This window comes from Anomaloglossus baeobatrachus, chromosome 1 (assembly GCF_048569485.1).
Source record: "Anomaloglossus baeobatrachus isolate aAnoBae1 chromosome 1, aAnoBae1.hap1, whole genome shotgun sequence".
NCBI classification, from domain to species: Eukaryota; Metazoa; Chordata; class Amphibia; order Anura; family Aromobatidae; genus Anomaloglossus; species Anomaloglossus baeobatrachus.
This window is the reverse complement of record NC_134353.1, coordinates 212,335,374-212,353,886: the sequence shown is the minus strand read 5'-3', so window position 1 is coordinate 212,353,886 and position 18,513 is coordinate 212,335,374. Positions and strand designations below refer to the sequence as shown.

General features: G+C 46.4%; 1 protein-coding gene across 1 annotated transcript in view; it reads left to right on the top strand.

The window, feature by feature from the left end:
• ARHGAP10 (Rho GTPase activating protein 10) overlaps positions 1-18,513 on the top strand; it is a 363,870-nt gene that overhangs the window by 135,529 nt on the left and 209,828 nt on the right. Inside the window, exons 7-9 of the mRNA XM_075348016.1 lie at positions 11,806-11,910; positions 16,566-16,695; positions 16,981-17,087. Coding sequence (XP_075204131.1) covers positions 11,806-11,910; positions 16,566-16,695; positions 16,981-17,087 — 342 coding nt within the window. The remainder of the gene's footprint in view (positions 1-11,805; positions 11,911-16,565; positions 16,696-16,980; positions 17,088-18,513) is intronic.

Sequence of the window (18,513 nt, the reverse complement as noted above, 5' to 3'; positions counted from 1 at the left end):
TTACGTCTCTCGGAAGAAGAATGGCAAATAAAAACGGAAAGCGCAAAATCAGTCGGTCGTGAATGGGTTAAAGAGAAGAGCCTGCCGAACAGCAACAAGGAAGTGAAGTAGACTGGAGAGCTGTGTTCTGCTCAAGACACAAGTTGAGAATAACCTCTTTAAAGCGGTTATCCCACAAATAAACTACATTTTAATTACTAGATATTGGAATAATAAGTTTCACCTTTGGATGTGTTTAACATTTTTCCCCTATGCCGAGAGAATCTTATAAATGTGCCTCTGCATGTACTGTGTAATGGCTGCGTGCCCACCATGAGTTTTTAGTGAGTTTTGACGCTATGTATTTTCGCTATGTCAAGGATACAGCGTCTAACCGTTCCAACAATGTGGATGGGATTTATAGAAATCTCATGGTCGCTGTTCTTCATCACTCAGCGTAAACTGAACCTTGAGGGGTTTCAAAACCACAACGTCCTTTTTTTCTTGCTCGTACGCTGAGTTTTATGTACAGATTTTTCTCATAGACTTCAACTAGCTGTGGAACGTTTGTACATGTGTTTTTTTAGTTTTGTGTCCTCTACGGAAACGTATCAGAAGAACATGTTATCCGCACATAAGTAGATCTGTGAAATTTTGGCAAAGCCAGGAACCAGCAAAGCAGCTTTGTTTAAAACATGACATACCATAACAAAGATAAAAACTGCAGCGTCAAAAATGCTATGAAAACCGCTCACAAAAACACATGTAAAAACCGCAAGTCAGATAATTTACATAATAGATCCCAAAATGCTGCAGAAATTCTGCGTTATGATCAGAGCATGTTCCTGCACGGGTTACCAACTTGATTGATTTATTTGTCTGGACAGCTTATCGAAAAAAAAAATCACAGACCGACAATATTTTTTATGGACACATTGGACAACCATAATAAATCATTGATTAGAAGTGATACATATGTGCAACCCATATTTCTGATGTGAAGACAGGTGCATTCACTGTAAACTAAAATGATACTTACAGTCAAAATTATCTGTATACATTTCTTCAGCTTCAAAGAAAAAATCACGGATGCCCTAATTTTATTTTTTCTTTTGCAGACAGGGCATAAAGCGCCCTATTTTTACATGCTGTCCTGGAATTTCTGGACTGTCCAGATCGACGCATAGTGTATATAGCAGGAGCACATTTATAAGATTATTGCCGCACAGGAACATTTTTTTTTTATTTTATGCGTTTAATTGTGTAACTTATTGTTCCAAGATCTGTTGAATAATATGTACTTTGTTCATTGAGCAACCGTTTTCCTTTTCTAAATATGACCTGTCAAAGAATTCAAACTCACAAACTTCTATTTTTGCAAAAATTGTACCGCAATATGTGTATTCTTCTTTACAGGCATATTGTACTGGTATATAGAAAGGCATCTTAATATACCTGCATATTAGAGGTAAAATAAAAGTAAAGATATTTTTTTTTCCAACAAAATTTAAAAGAATTGTAAAAAAATAATTACATTAATCACACTTTGTATGCTTCTTAAATTGAACCTGTCACCAGATTTGGTGACTATAAGCTGACCACTAATGAGCTCTGATACACAGCATTCCAGAATACTGTATATAAGAGCCCAGGCCGCCCTGTAGAACATAAAAAAACAGTTTTATAATACTCACCCAGGGGTTGGTCCAGTCCAGTGAGTGTCACTGCCCTCTGGTCCGGCACCTCCTCTGTCCTGCGATCTCCGTCGTCTTTCTATCCAGCCCAGTGTGTTTGACGCATCTACATCATCCACACAGGCTGACATTGCGGTCCTGCGCAGGCGCACTTTGATCTGCCCTGCTGAGAGCAGATCAAAGTACTGTAATGTGCAGGCACGAAGAAAGGATAAAGACTGCATACACACTACAATATTCTAATCTGCCCTGATTAGGGCAGATCACAATGCGCCTGCGCATGATCTCAATGCCATGTCATGCGCACGAGCCTCAGAAGAAGGCGGAGGGTGATCACCGGAGAGAGGAGGCGCCTGACCAGAGAGCAGCGACACCCATCAGACCAAACCGCCCCCTAGGTGAGTATTTTATAAAAGTGTTTTTTACGTTATACAGACCGGCTTGGGCACCTTTTATACAGTGTTCTGGAATGCTGTATATAAAAGCCCAGTGGTGGTGGCTGCAGTCTATAGTCTCCAAATCTGGTGACAGGTTCCCTTTAGAAATGAGCAAAGCAGTAAATTACAAGAATATATTTGAATCCTTGTAATAATAAGAATACATCCAGTACAGTGAACAGATTATTATTGTGATTGGTAAAATGGTATAAAAAAAAGTTTATTTTGTTTACATCTATGACTGAATTAACAAAATATTGATCATCTGAACGAGTGCGTCACAAAAATGTTACTGTTATGTATGTGTATGGTTCCTATTTATGCTTTTGTACGTGTGTACTATGTAAATTCAAGCTTTCTAATAAAATGTGCACATTCTGGTATTAATGCATGCACATTTACACATTGCTTTCCTAAGGTGACTAGGCATGGATATTTGTATGTATTAAAGGGAACCTGTCACCAGAATTTTCGCTATTAAACTAAAAGAATCCCCTTCTGCAGCTCCTGGGCTGCATCTAGAAAGGTTCATCTTGCTACTGGCCCCCCTTTCAGACCTACATAACAACTTTATAAAATATTACCTTTCCTTTTGCTATGGTAATGAGGTTTGTTGGCCCCAGGGGCGGGCTGCATTTCGTCCATCCCCCCTCCTGCCGCTGTTCGCCGTCCCCCAGTGTTCATTTACATAGATGAGGCCGCCTCCCTCATCTTCGGCAATGCTCCAAAAGTCTTGCGCATGCGCAGTGGCACTGTCGTGGCACTGAGCACTGTTTTCAAAACGCAAGTGCCGGTGATGTTATTGCGCAGGCGCGAGATTATGGGCAGCGCTATGAATGTCATTACCAGCATCATCCAACTACCCGTCCATAATCTCGTGCCCGCGGTTTTACCTCTGCCTCTAATGTTAGGCGCTTGCGCTGGCCATTGCTTATTTTTATAATCCCTGTTACCTATTACCCATCTTTTTTGAAAACAGTGCTCAGTCCCGCGACAGTTCCACTGCGCATGCGCGAGACCTCCAGAGCACTGTGGAAGATGAGGGCGGTGACCTCATCTATGTAAATGAACACTGGGGGATGGTGAACAGCGGCAGGAGGGGGGATAACAGACGAAATACAGCCCGCCCCTGGGGCCAACAAACCTCATTACCATAGAAAAAGGTAATATTTTATAAAGTTATGTAGGTCTGAAAGGGGGGCCAGTAGCAAGATGAATCTTTCTAAAATGCAGCCCAGGAGCTGCAGAAGGGGATTATTTTAGTTTAAATAGTGTAAATTGTGGTGACCGGCTCCCTAGCTTTCCTAAGGTGACATGCATGGAGATGTGCATACGCTTACGTGGGTGAGGGAAACCCAGACAGAAATTCTGCATAATGGGCCTTCACTGACTGTGTCTGCGCTGATTACTGTATTATTGGATTATGGAGTACTGTATCCCTTTTCAACCTTTTTTTTTTTCTATACGCTTTAGTTTTTGCATCATAATGAAGTTGTCTTCTTTTTGACATGATTTGTAAGTGCAGTGATATACCAGCACTGTGATGTTGTCTTACATGTGAGTGAATATATATGTATGACTGTAGTCACTTGTGCTATTTTTTTTCTTTTATTTCCAAAATGCACACACTTTTGTAGAAATACGTATTATTCAGTTTGTCTCTGTTTTCCCTTTTCATACCATGTTATACATCTATATGTAAGTCAGTAATAAAGCCATCCTTAGTACGATACTGGTTGGGGACTAGATGTTTTTTTTTCTTCAAGTGACGCATGCATTTTGTACACATTACTTATATACACAGGAGAGAACAAGCAGACACGTCTGTCTTCATATTCACTAATGATGTTGTACCAATGACGTTTTTTGATAATTCTTTCCACTTTTCTGTCTGGACGGGAACAATTTAAGTCCTCTTTTTATTTATTTTTTTCATATTGCTCAGCTGTTTGCTTTTTTTAATAGCATAACCTGGTGAGAGAACATTTGCAATATCTTGATTGATGAATCTGGCGAATTATGTATTGATGGAACCAAGGAAAAGTGTATTTACCTTTCTGGGTAGAGGGCGGACACACCCTGAGGGAGCAGAAATAGCCCTCGTATGGCTGGATTCACATAGGAAAACAAAACCAAAACACTACAGAAAAATGCGTCAAAGCAATGTCTCCCTCTTCTTCTTTTTTTTTTTTTTTTTTTTTTTTTTTTTTTTTTTAATTTAAAAGGATTATCTTATTTTATTTGATCTATTGGTGTAATAACTAACAGGCGTTGATCTCTGTTGGAAACTGAGCAGATGACCTCTCCTGCCTGCGATTTTGAGGCTTCTGCTGACATCATGACAACAGAGCAGCTGCTTCTCTTCCATTATGTGGATAGGTTATTACTGCCAATGTTATACTGATTGACATCCAAGCCCCGCTGCCTAACTGCGGGGAGCCAGCTGTCAGCATTACACCCCATTAACAGAGTAAGCTGGAAGAGGATGAGCTGCTCTGACGAGAAGCAACAGAATCCACATCAAGAGCGGTCCGTGACCTCTCTAAGCCGATGCCTGTTAGTTCTAAGGCCCATACTAAAATTATTAAATTATTCCTGGATAACTCCTTTAATATCGCTGTGGACAGATGTTAGTTTCAAGCTTATAATAAAATATTGCAAAATCTGCATGCACAATGTTCTCATAGTGTTTGGCCATTAGCAGCACCATATCGTTTGTCCATATAATAATCCTCCCTGCAATCCGATGGCCTGATGAATTGGATGCAGCACTCCTGCTTTTCTCACGGCAGTACATCCACTTTTCTCTTCGTGGTCTTTGCACTTTTCACATTCTTTGCTGCATCATTTTACCTGCATTGCAATCCATATATTTGACGAAGATCTAAGCATAGATTGAGGTGTTATAATGTTGTCTTGGATTAGACAACTAATAACAAGCATCACTTTAACGCAAATCGAGTTCTTTTTCTGGCGTTCATGACCGAAAAATCACATATTTGTGAATTGTGTCCAATATATTTCTTCGGCGCTCCATTGGGAGACCCAGACGATTGGGTGTATAGCTACTGCCTCCGGAGGCCACACAAAGCATTACACTAAAAAGTGTAGGGCCCCTCCCCTTCTGGCTATACACCCCTCGTGGGATCACGGGCTGCTCAGTTTTCAAGCTTTGTGCGAAGGAGGTCAGACATCCACGCATAGCTCCACTGTTTAGTCAGCAGTAGCTGCTGACTATGTCGGATGGAAGACAAGAGGGCCCATACTAGGGCCCCCAGCATGCTCCCTTCTCACCCCACTCTTGTCGGCGGTGTTTGTTAAGGTTGAGGTACCCATTGCGGGTACGGAGGCTGAGGCCCACATGCTGCTTTCCTTCCCCATCCACATGAAGGGCTCTGGGTGAAGTGGGATCTTACCGGCCTCCAGGCTCTGAGGCCGGGCTCCATCCACAGACCCGGAGATCCGGCTGGAATGGAGCTGAGTACCGTCAGGGACAAGGCCCTGCAACATTCAGGTACTCTGTGTCCCCGTACAGACAGGCACAGACACACTCCAGCGTTGCTGGGTGTGCTAGTGCGCCGGGGACAGTAGCGCTGCGCGCTTGGGCTATACTCACTGCAGCTTAGCTGAGTGAGTTTATGTGTGGGGAACTACCGCGCCGGCCGCTGCTGGAGACTGCGGCGCGGCTGAGACTTGTGGTGCGCCGGGGACTTCCGCGCCGACCGTGCTTTTACGACGGCAGCGCTTATAAATCTAGTCCCCGGCTTGTGCGGCCTAGTCACGTTCGTTCCCGCCCCCAGCCCTGTCAGTCAGGGAAGGGGCGAGACGCTGTACAATGGTCAGCGCCGAGGGCTGGAGTCTTATTTACATACTCCAGCCCTCTCACTGGGCACAGTGGGACGCCAGTTTCCCGCACTTTGTCTGAACACGCCCACGGCCCGCCCCTCTTCACAGGACGCCGGCAGCCATTCCTGCATGCAGTCTGAGCTGGAGAACGGACATAGCCTCTGGGAGACCCAGACAGGGGATTCTGGCGACCACACACCCGTTTTTAAGCGGGCGGTAAGCAGCACCTAGGTGCTGACCCCACTAGTGCCACAGTGATTTTTTTGTGTACTTTTGTTTGTACCTATATTGCACTGTACGGTCGCTTCTTGGCTAATACCCCTATATTGCTCTGAGGAGACAACAGCATGTCATCCGCAAAACGCAAGGGTGCCAAGGCACAGGCTTTATATGATGCTTGTACCGCATGTGGGGCTGATCTACCGGCAGGTTCCACTGACCCCCATTGTGTGCAATGTTCGGTCCCTGTGCCACTTCGTCAGCCGGAGTCTATGCTAGTAGTGGCCCAGGCAGAGACGCCTGTGAACCCTGTCCCGGTGACGGGGACAGAGTTTGCAGTTTTTGCTGATAAGATGTCTGTGACTATGACCAAAATTCTTGAAACTTTGCAGTCCAGGCCGGTCACTCAGACCATGGGCACTGTTGATTCAATGCTCCCCGGTCCCCCTCAGTTGGAACTAATCCGTGCTCCAAGGGGGTCCCAGGCATCCCAGGCTGAAGGCTCTGACACGGACGACAGTCCCAGGCAGCCTAAGCGAGCTCGCTGGGAGAGACCCTCGACGTCATCACGCTGGTCAGGGTCTCAGCGAGAGGATTCTCTGTACGATGAGGCAGAGGTAGATGATCAGGAGTCTAATCCTGAGACTGCTCTCAATCTGGATACTCCTGATGGTGACGCCATGGTAAATGATCTTATAGCGGCCATCAATAGACTGTTGGATATTTCTCCCCCAGCCCCTCCAGCGGAGGAGGCAGCTGCACAGCAGGAGAAATTCCATTTTAGGTATCCCAAGCGTAAATTGAGTACCTTTTTGGACCACTCTGACTTCAGAGAAGCAGTCCAGAAACACCATGCTTATCCAGATAAGCGTTTCTCCAAACGTCTTAAGGATACACGTTATCCTTTTCCCCCTGACGTAGTCAAACGCTGGACCCAGTGTCCAAAGGTGGACCCCCCAATCTCCAGGCTTGCGGCTAGATCCATAGTTGCAGTGGAAGATGGGGCTTCACTTAAAGATGCCACTGACAGACAGATGGACCTTTTGGTTGAAATCTGTCTATGAAGCTATCGGCGCGTCGTTTGCTCCAGCATTCGCAGCCGTGTGGGCACTCCAAGCTATTTCAGCTGGTCTTGCACAGGTGGACTCTGTCATACGTACATCAGTGCCGCAAGTGGCGTCCGTAACCTCGCAAATGTCTGCATTTGCGACTTACGCTATCAATGCTGTCCTGGACTCTACGAGCCGTACGTCAATGGCGTCCGCCAACTCTGTGGTTTTACGCAGAGCCTTGTGGTTAAAGGAATGGAAAGCAGATTCTGCTTCCAAAAAATGCTTAACCAGTTTGCCATTATCTGGAGACAGACTGTTTGGTGAGCAATTGGCTGAAATCATTAAACAGTCCAAGGGTAAGGATTCTGCCTTACCCCAGCCCAGATCCAGCAAACCTCAACAGAGGAGAGGACAGTCGAGGTTTCGGTCCTTTCGAGGCTCGGGCAGGTCCCAATTCTCCTCATCCAAAAGGACTCAGAAGGAACAGAGGAGCTCAGATTCCTGGCGGGCTCAATCACGCCCAAAGAAGGCAGCCGGAGGAACCGCTACCAAGGCGGCTGCCTCATGACTTTCGGCCTCCTCTCTCCACATCCTCGGTCGGTGGCAGGCTCTCCTGCTTTCGCGACATTTGGCTGCCACATGTCAAGGACCGGTGGGTAACAGACATTTTGTCTCACGGGTACAGGATAGAGTTCAGTTCTCGTCCACCTCCTCGATTCTTCAGAACTTCCCCACATCCCGACCGAGCCGATGCTCTTCTGCACGCGGTGTGCTCTCTAAGGGCAGAAGGAGTGGTGATCCCTGTTCCTCTTCAGGAACAAGGTCAAGGTTTTTACTCCAATCTGTTTGTGGTGCCAAAAAAGGACGGCTCTTTCCGTCCCGTTCTGGACCTAAAACTGCTCAACAAACACGTGAAAACCAGGCGGTTCCGGATGGAATCCCTCCGCTCCGTCATTGCCTCGATGTCTCAAGGAGATTTCCTAGCATCAATAGACATCAAAGATGCTTATCTCCACGTACCGATTGCTCCAGAGCACCAGCGTTATCTACGCTTCGTTATAGAAGACGACCATCTTCAGTTCGTAGCCCTGCCATTTGGTCTGGCGACGGCCCCTCGGGTCTTCACCAAAGTCATGGCAGCAGTGGTAGCAATCTTGCACTCTCAGGGACACTCGGTGATCCCTTACTTGGACGATCTACTGGTCAAGGCACCCTCTCAAGAGGCATGCCAACACAGCCTGAACGTTGCGCTGGAGACTCTCCAGAGTTTCGGGTGGATCATCAACTTTTCAAAGTCATATCTGACACCGACCCAATCACTAACATATCTTGGCATGGAGTTTCATACTCTCTCAGCGGTAGTGAAGCTTCCGCTGGACAAGCAGCGTTCACTACAGACAGGGGTACAATCTCTCCTTCAAGGCCAGTCGCACCCCTTAAGACGCCTCATGCACTTCCTGGGGAAGATGGTGGCAGCAATGGAGGCAGTCCCGTTTGCGCAGTTTCATCTGCGTCCACTTCAATGGGACATTCTCCGCCAATGGGACGGGAAGTCGACGTCCTTAGACAGGGACGTCTCCCTTTCCCAGACGGCCAAGGACTCTCTTCAGTGGTGGCTTCTTCCCACCTCATTGTCAAAGGGAAAGTCCTTCCTACCCCCATCCTGGGCGGTGGTCACGACGGACGCGAGTCTGTCAGGGTGGGGAGCAGTCTTTCTCCACCACAGGGCTCAGGGTACGTGGACTCAGCAGGAGTCCACCCTTCAGATCAATGTTCTGGAAATAAGGGCAGTGTATCTTGCCCTACAAGCCTTCCAGCAGTGGCTGGAAGGAAAGCAGATCCGAATTCAATCGGACAACTCCACAGCGGTGGCATACATCAATCACCAAGGCGGGACACGCAGTCGGCAAGCCTTCCAGGAAGTCCGGCGGATTCTGATGTGGGTGGAGGACAGAGCATCCACCATATCCGCAGTTCACATCCCGGGCGTAGAAAACTGGGAAGCAGACTTCCTCAGTCGCCAGGGTATGGACGCAGGGGAATGGTCCCTTCACCCGGACGTGTTTCAGGAAATCTGTCGCCGCTGGGGGGTGCCGGACGTCGACCTAATGGCGTCTCGGCACAACAACAAGGTCCCGACCTTCATGGCGCGGTCTCGCGATCAAAGAGCTCTGGCGGCAGACGCCTTAGTGCAGGATTGGTCGCAGTTCCAGCTCCCTTATGTGTTTCCTCCTCTGGCACTGTTGCCCAGAGTGCTACGCAAGATCAGGTCCGATTGCCGCCGCGTCATACTCGTCGCCCCAGACTGGCCGAGGAGGTCGTGGTACCCGGATCTGTGGCATCTCACGGTCGGCCAACCGTGGGCGCTACCAGACCGGCCAGACTTACTGTCACAAGGGCCGTTTTTCCATCTGAATTCTACGGCCCTGAACCTGACTGTGTGGCCATTGAGTCCTGGATCCTAGCGTCTTCAGGATTATCTCAAGGGGTCGTTGCCACCATGAGACAGGCTAGGAAACCCACGTCTGGTAAGATCTACCACAGGACGTGGAAAATATTCTTATCCTGGTGCTCTGCTCAGGGAGTGTCTCCCTGGCCATTTGCATTGCCTACTTTTCTTTCCTTCCTGCAGTCTGGTTTGGAAAAAGGCTTGTCGCTCGGCTCCCTTAAAGGGCAAGTCTCAGCGCTATCTGTATTTTTTCAGAAGCGTCTAGCACGGCTTCCTCAGGTACGCACGTTCCTGCAGGGGGTTTGTCACATCGTCCCTCCGTACAAACGGCCGTTAGACCCATGGGATCTGAACAGGGTACTAGTTGCTCTCCAGAAGCCGCCCTTCGAGCCTCTGAGGGATGTGTCACTTTCTCGACTCTCACAGAAAGTGGCCTTTCTGGTAGCGGTCACGTCTCTTCGGAGGGTGTCCGAGCTGGCAGCACTGTCATCCAAAGCTCCCTTCCTGGTGTTCACCAGGACAAGGTAGTGCTGCGCCCGATTCAGGAGTTTCTCCCTAAGGTGGCATCCCCCTTTCATCTCAATCAGGATATCTCCTTACCTTCCTTTTGTCCTCATCCAGTTCATCGGTATGAAAAGGATTTGCATTCGTTAGATCTGGTGAGAGCACTCAGAATCTACATTTCCCGCACGGCGCCCCTGCGCCGCTCGGATGCACTCTTTGTCCTTGTCGCTGGTCAGCGCAAAGGGTCGCAGGCTTCCAAATCCACCCTGGCTCGATGGATCAAGGAACCAATCTTTGAAGCCTACCGTTCTGCCGGGCTTCCGGTTCCCTCGGGGCTGAAGGCCCATTCTACCAGAGCCGTGGGTGCGTCCTGGGCATTACGGCACCAGGCTACGGCTCAACAGGTGTGCCAGGCAGCTACCTGGTCGAGTCTGCACACTTTCACCAAACATTATCAGGTGCATACCTACGCTTCGGCGGACGCCAGCCTAGGTAGAAGAGTCCTGCAGGCGGCGGTTGCCTCCTCGTAGGGAAGGGCTGTTTTGCAGCTCTAACATGAGGTATTAATTTACCCACCCAGGGACTGCTTTTGGACGTCCCAATCGTCTGGGTCTCCCAATGGAGCGCCGAAGAAGAAGGGAATTTTGTTACTTACCGTAAATTCCTTTTCTTCTAGCTCCAATTGGGAGACCCAGCACCCGCCCTGTTTCCTTCGGGATTTTTGTTTTTTTCGGGTATACATGTTGTTCATGTTGAACGGTTTCAGTTCTCCGATGTTACTTCGGATTGAATTTGTTTAAACCAGTTATTGGCTTTCCTCCTTTTTGCTTTAGCACTAAAACTGAGCAGCCCGTGATCCCACGGGGGGTGTATAGCCAGAAGGGGAGGGGCCCTACACTTTTTAGTGTAATGCTTTGTGTGGCCTCCGGAGGCAGTAGCTATACACCCAATCGTCTGGGTCTCCCAATTGGAGCTAGAAGAAAAGGAATTTACGGTAAGTAACAAAATTCCCTTCTTTCTTTGCAACTGGTTGAGTGGCGGACTCCTCTGTGCAATTGCTGTACAGGGGAGGACACTACTCAAGCAACAACCCTTGAATGAGCTCTGTGTACTGCTTTGGCTAGGACAGTGGCATTTTTAACCAAATCTCTTGATATACTATATAATTATAAAAGAAAAAAATAATATATTTTAATGGACAATGCTACAGGGCTTCAAATATACTGGGAAAAGTATATGTACAAGCCACTGACGTGAATGAAAATAACCCATTATAGTGTTTACAGTTTCAAGTGCGTTTTGGTTGTCAGCCAACTTTCTCAAAGTAGTATAACTAGGAATAATCTAAGTAAATGGACACGGACTTGTAGAAACCCTGGAAGAAAATGCTTCTGATAGGATTGTGTAGACCTCTCTGTGACGGCATATGCGAGAGCTGTATTGGTTACCATATTGCATTTCCCATGTTTATAATTGAGACTAATCATTTGTTTTCACACATCTTTATTTTCATTTGTTTTATACAACATTGAGTAGAATTGTAATATTACTGAATATTTTCCATACACTTTCAGATGCTGCTTTTTCTTGTTCTTCTAATATAAAATACATTCATTTTTCCATAGATGCTGTCTTTTTTCCAAGGAATTTTTACCTTCTATCACCAAGGATATGAGCTTGCAAAAGATTTTAACCATTACAAACTGGAGCTGCAAATTAACATTCAGAATGTAAGTGTGGTTGCTTTCTATTTTTTTTTCCTTGTGTTCTCTTTCTTCGTAAACTGTGATCACAGACTTCTGAAACCTCACAGTGCACTTGTCGCACGCTGTTCGGATTCTCCAGTGTCCCTGCCACGACTAACTGGGCACGAGACTGCAAGTATGCAATTTGCATATTTCAGGCTACATTCCAACTAAACGTGCTCTGCCTCAGTTGTGTTGAATGAGACTGAGCACGACTAGTCGGCACGTGACTGTTTCCAAATTGTATACTTGAGATCGTAACCACCCGTTCTTAGTAGAAACACCAGAGAATCCGGACATTGTGCGGTGCATGCACTTTAAGGATCCAGAGCTCTGCAGTCATATAGTAACTGCGGGCTTTAATCATGTAAGGGGGTGAAAGGCTCGGCCGCCCCAGACCTGCAAAGCCACAGTGTAGAAAATGTAATGTTTGAAGTACATGTTATGGTGTAATGTGTTTAAATGGCCACTAGGTGGCCACAATGTGTAAGCCGGATTCACACATCTGACATTTTGCCGCTTGGCTGAATCCGTCACACTCCATTACAGTGCAATACAGTACAATGGCGTCTCGGCAAGCTCCGGTCACATGCTGTCATGTAACCGGAGCATATGACCGGAGCTTGCCGCGATGCCATTGTACTGTATTGCACTGTACTGGAGTGTGATGAATCCGGAAAAACGGCGAAATGCAGGATGTGTGAAACCGGCCTACGCTGCTTCCCTGGTACTCCCGGGCTAGAGGACGTTAGTGAAGGGGAGGGGCTTAGTTTGCAAAAAAAAAAGGTTAGGAAGACAGAGCAGGAGAGTCCCTTAGGGAGAGGAACAGACTGCGTCTCTGAGAGACGTGTTGGAGGAAAATCCCAATAACGTTAATTTGGCGTGACCTTCTTGGTCGAATATGGGTGCCGGACTCGGGTGGTGGCCATTCGCTGGGGGATACCTAACAAACCTCCTCAATCAGTGGAAGGTCAGTGGGCCCTTAAGAGAAGAGTAGGTCCTGAAAGACCTGTTGTTTCTGTGAACAATAAAGCTGAAGGAGAGGATGAGGATCTTGGGGACCCCAATGGGAGCCAGAGTACCAGAGAAGCAGTCGACCTGCAAAATGTATGAATTACCCATTGCTAATGGTAATCCCTTTGGGGAACAAGACTGCCCACCTCAGATGAGATAAGACTGTTTTTGAAGTTGACAAGTAAAGAAGTTTGGTTGAAAGAACCTGTGACAGTGTCGGGGCTTGTGACACATGGAAAAAAAGTATACTTATCCCTGTATTGCAGTAAAGTGGCGGTTGGGGTGCAGAGGAAGAACACTACGCTGCAGCCTAACCACAGTCTCTGTCATGACTGAGGCCCCCGCCCGCCCCTTTCAACAATCACAAGACTAAACATACCATTTTCACACAGATGGTATTTGAAGGGTTATCTCTGAGTTTGTAAGCTTCTCTGCCCAGGGTTCTGTTCTTAGTATGTGGTTTATTTGCACATTGTAGATTCAGACTGGTGGCAGCAAAAATACAGAGGAATACATATGGAAAAATTAAGTAAAGAAACACATGAGACAAAGCAGAATGTGTTAAATCTTAGGCTATGTGCGCATGTTGCGTATTTGCATGCAGTTACGCTGCGATCTGCACCGCAGCATAACTGCATGCGTCCTGCGTCCCCTGCACAGTCTATGAAGATTATGCAGGAGCCGTGCGCACGTGGCGTATTAGAGCGCAGCGCTTTGGCTGCTGCCCGAAGCGCGCGTTCTAAGAAGTGACATGTCACTTCTTTCCTGCGCTCTGCATGCAGCGCCCGCTCTGTCTATGGGAGGGGCTGCACGCAGAGAGCATGAAATCCTGCTTTTTTTTTTTTTTTTTTTTTTCCTTCTTCATTACGGACTCTTTATGCAGCGATTTGAAGCGCACGTGTGCTGTTCAAATCGCTGCAGAAATTTCTGCAGGGACAAACGCTACGTGCGCACATAGCCTTAGATTGCTCCGAGTACCTTTCTTTTATTTTTATGACCGCTTGACATTCTCTCAAGCCGCCTCATCTGGTACTTTGAGGAATCTAAGTTCTAACACACATTCTTACTTTCTCAAACTTGTTTCTTTTCTACTTGTTTCAATATATGTTCCTTTGTGGTTTTGCGGCCATCATTCAGAATCTACACTGTGCATATTCCAGTAGGATGAAGAAAAACCATTGAATGAACAGTGTGTCCACATGTGTTTTGACCAGTTCTGTATGATTCAATATTATGTATATATACATACAGGCAAACACATATTTGCTTAACATTGAATGTGAAATGGTTGCAAATACTGCACTATCCTCCTCTGTGGCCTCTCGACTAAAGGGGGCTTTACACGCTACGATATCGTTAATGAATTATCGTCGGGGTCACGGTGTTTGGGACGTACATCCGGCGTCATTAACGATATCGCAGTGTGTGACACTTATGAGCGACCTTAAACGATCACAAAAGCGGTCAAAATAATTGCCACGGAGAGGTTGTCCTGAAACAAAAAATCGTTTTCTGCTTATTAGTGATGTTGTTCCTCGTTCCTGCGGCAGCACACATCACACACCACAGGAGCGACGAACATCTCCTTACCTGCCTCCACCGGCAATGAGGAAGGAAGGAGGTGGGCGGGATGCTACGTCCCGCTCATCTCCGCCCCTCCGCTTCTATTGGACGCCTGCCGTGTGACGTCGCTGTGACGCTGCATGAACCGCCCCCTTAGAACGTCGCAGGGCAGGTAAGTGCGTGTGACGGGGTTAAGCGAGGTTGTGCGGCACAGGCAGCAATTTGCCCGTGTCGCACAACCGAAGGGGGCGGGTACGATCGCTTGTGATCTCACTAGCGAGATCGCAGCGTGTAAAGCCCGCTTAACACTCTTGCTCCTCCCCAGTCCATCCTTAACTATGCTGCCCGATTTTATTCACCCTTTCTCCTGCTACTACTCTGCCTCTACCAATCCGTTCATTGGCTTCCAATTCCTCAATAAATCCACTTTAAACTACTTATAAAGATTTACAAGGCTGTCAATAATCTGTTTCCCCCCGTATATCTCCAAACGTATCTCCCTATACTTCTATCCCTGGCTAAAAATTGGTTTTAGGGTTTGTTAGGTCATGTGGTGAAAGTCACTACGCGAGTAGAGACGTCTGAACGCACACAGCGTGCACCCCACATGCTGCCAGGATTTTCGGGTGTTGCTCTCGTGACATCACTTCACAGCACTGGATAGGCAAAAAAAGTTCATGTGAGGGCTTCTTAAACCATAGGTAATTTTCTGATCATATCTCCCTTTTTAAAGGGGTTAACTTGTTTTAACAGGACATCACCTACTCACCGGATAGGTGAAAACATACTGGTCAGACACAGATAGGGAGCCATGCCATGGGGCTGCTGGAAAAGTAGAGCGCAGTGTTCGCCAGTTTTATAGGGAATGAATGTAGCGTCTGTTGAACATGTGATATACTACTCTATTTTAACAGGGATAAATGCCACACTCTGCTTATCACTGGACGGACCCCCACGATCCTGTGTCATAGGGGAGAACTTGTTTTAACTTACCAGTCCCTTTAAATGGATATATACTGAGTAGTGTTTATTATATTTTATGATAATTTTTCCTATAAACTGTGAAGTCGATGGGATGCTGTGTAAATCCAGTGTGCATTTCCATTGCATTTTATAGAAATTAGCAAAGTGAGAACAAATAGCACATACATGGCGCCATACTGCCACCTAGTGGAGGTTTTAGATCGGTACAAAAAGTTTGAATTCCAGATATAAAGCACCAATATTTCCATGGGCATTTCAATGCTAGAAGAACGGAATCATTCGTGCCCTTTTACATATACTATGTTTTTTGGCAGATTTAGGATGGCTGTATTTCTCAGTCCGTATACGGATCGCAGTACCAGGGCGAATGGTTATGACTTTAGGTCTGGAGACTCGCACTTACTTGTGGCGTTGTGTTCCATATACAGACCATTAAATACGTCCTTGGGTGATTTGTCACCAGTACAGAGGGCATACCCTACTGAATAGATCTGATCCTGTAGCTCAGGTAGCTGTGACAGGTGGAGAACTTCATTGTTTAGGCCTTGTGCGCACACTGCGTTTTTACCCACGTTTTTTGCATTTTGTGCTGCAGAAATTTCTTGAGAAAATGGTTGTAACCTTTCTGCAGACATTCCCCAGCAAAACCTATGGAAAAAAAATAGCTGTGCGCACACTGCGTTTTTTTTCTCAAGAACATTCTTTCTGCAGAATTTCTTGAGAAAAAGAATGAGCATGTCACTTCTTTTCTGCAGGTACCTGCGTTTTTTACCATAGATAATGGTAAAAAAACGCAGAGACCAACCTGCGGAAAAAACGCCCCAAAAACGCACAAAACTGCGGTAAAAATGCATGCGGTTTTCGGTGCGTTATTGTTGCGTTTTTTGACCGCAAGTGCGCTAATCTTTCAGACTCAAGAAATTTCTTGAGAAAAATCCTTTTTCTAGTGTGAACAGAGCCTTTTTGTGAATTGTGTCCCAGTTCATCACTTCTGTGTCTACATGATTTGGTGTAATGTTTCCGGAGCGATTATATAGAAGTGTTTGAATTTTAACCTATTTTTGCTGTATATATTCTAGACACGTAATCGTTTTGAAGGGACACGATCAGAAGTTGAAGAGCTGATGCGAAAGATTAGGAAAAACCCACAAGAGCACAAACGAGCCAGCCCCTTCACAATGGAGGGCTACCTGTATGTCCAGGAGAAACGTAAGCCTTGCTGCCAGTTCTGTGTAGTTGATATTATATTTTAGACTCTCGTGTTATTTTAATATATGACCTATACATCACTATATTCTCTATTCTGCACATTTGTGTTTATAACCAGGAGGTATCCTGATCTCAACTCATAGAAAGTTAGTTTAGTGTAGCTCATGGCCTGTGTATTCAACTGTCACTTCCGTTCTACTTCTTGCATCTGTTTTCTTTAGCAAATATTCACATCCTCATCAGTTCGTGTATGTGTTTTTTGTTTTTTTTTTATATCTGATCCAGGTCCTGCCCCATTTGGCTCCAGCTGGGTAAAGCACTACTGCATGTATAAGAAGGAGCCCAAGACCTTTTCTCTGTTTCCATATGAGCATAGATCAGGAGGGAAAATAGTAAGTGCCAAAATCAATTAATTTATTCTTTTCCTTTTTTATTATGTGGAGCTTGTAAAATACTAAATTGCCCTCACTGCTTCCCATCACTGTCACGCCACAAACAACTTTCAACTACCACCCACACAAATCCTAGCCCTCCCACTCCTGGCTCCATGACTTCTCCCAAGCTGCACCAATCCTCTGGAATGTTCTACCACAAAAACTAGGACGGTCCACAAATTACATAGCTTCAAACACTCCCTAAAAACAGATCTTTTAAGGTGGCCTATCACCTTCCCTAATCGAAGTCCTAGAGATTCCCTCCACTATTTCTCAGAACATAATTCTCCTTCACACTCCACCACACCCAAAATCATCACAAAGATTGGCTGGTGAATGGCTCATGCAGCCTTCATCTATCTATAATTTCGTTTAGATGGCTGGACCGTCGTTGTAAATAAGCATCTGTACCTTGTCTCCCCCCCCCCCCACCTCATTGTAGATTGTAAGCTCTTATGAGCAGGGTTGTCATTATTTTTGCTTTAATTATTGTATTTCCTAAAACTGTTTCTTGTATATGAACCTCTGAATTGTAAAGTGCTGCGGAATATGTTGGCACTATAGAAATAAAGATTATTATTGTTATGGTAATCCCTCTTTAATGTCTGATTGTTACATTGTGGGCCACGTCAGCTGCCGGATTTCCAGCATTTTTTCAGCTGGTTTCTAACCATTGTAGAATAATGAATATTTCGAGTACATTTGTACTATTGATAATGTAATGACTAAGGCTAGGTTCACACTTCCGTTAAATTGTATCAGTCACAATCCGCTGCTCTGGTAAACAACGGAATCCGTTTGGCGGATTCCGTTGTTCCCATAGACTTGTGTGAGCGGCGGATTGTGACTGATGATGCTGCGTTGCATCCTCCGCCCGACTGATCAGTCGCGGAACGACTGACCGCGGGGCAGGTGGAACGCAGCTTGTAACGTTTTTTGAGCAGTGCAATCCGTAGGATTTCGCTGCGCATGCTCTCTCTGGCTCCCTGCACACGTAACCAGGATACACATCGGGTTACCAAGCAATGCGCTTTGCCTAGTTACCCGATATTTACCCTGGTTACGTGTGCCAAGGAGCCAGCGCTAAGCGGTGTACGCTGGTAACCAAGGTAAATATCTGGTAACCAAGCAAAGTGCTTTGCTTAGTTTTTACCCGATATTTACCCTGTCTACGTGTGCAGGGAGCCCGACACTTCCCCGCTCGGCTCCGCCCCCTCCCGCACTCCGCATATACACACGCACGCACGCGCGCGCACACACTCACCTGTCCCCAGCCCTGCAGTCCCCGCGGCACTGACGTCCTCAGCGCCACGGCCCCGTTCAGCTCCACCCACCTCGTACTCCGCCCCCCGCACACAACGGAGTCCGACAATGAATTCTGTTC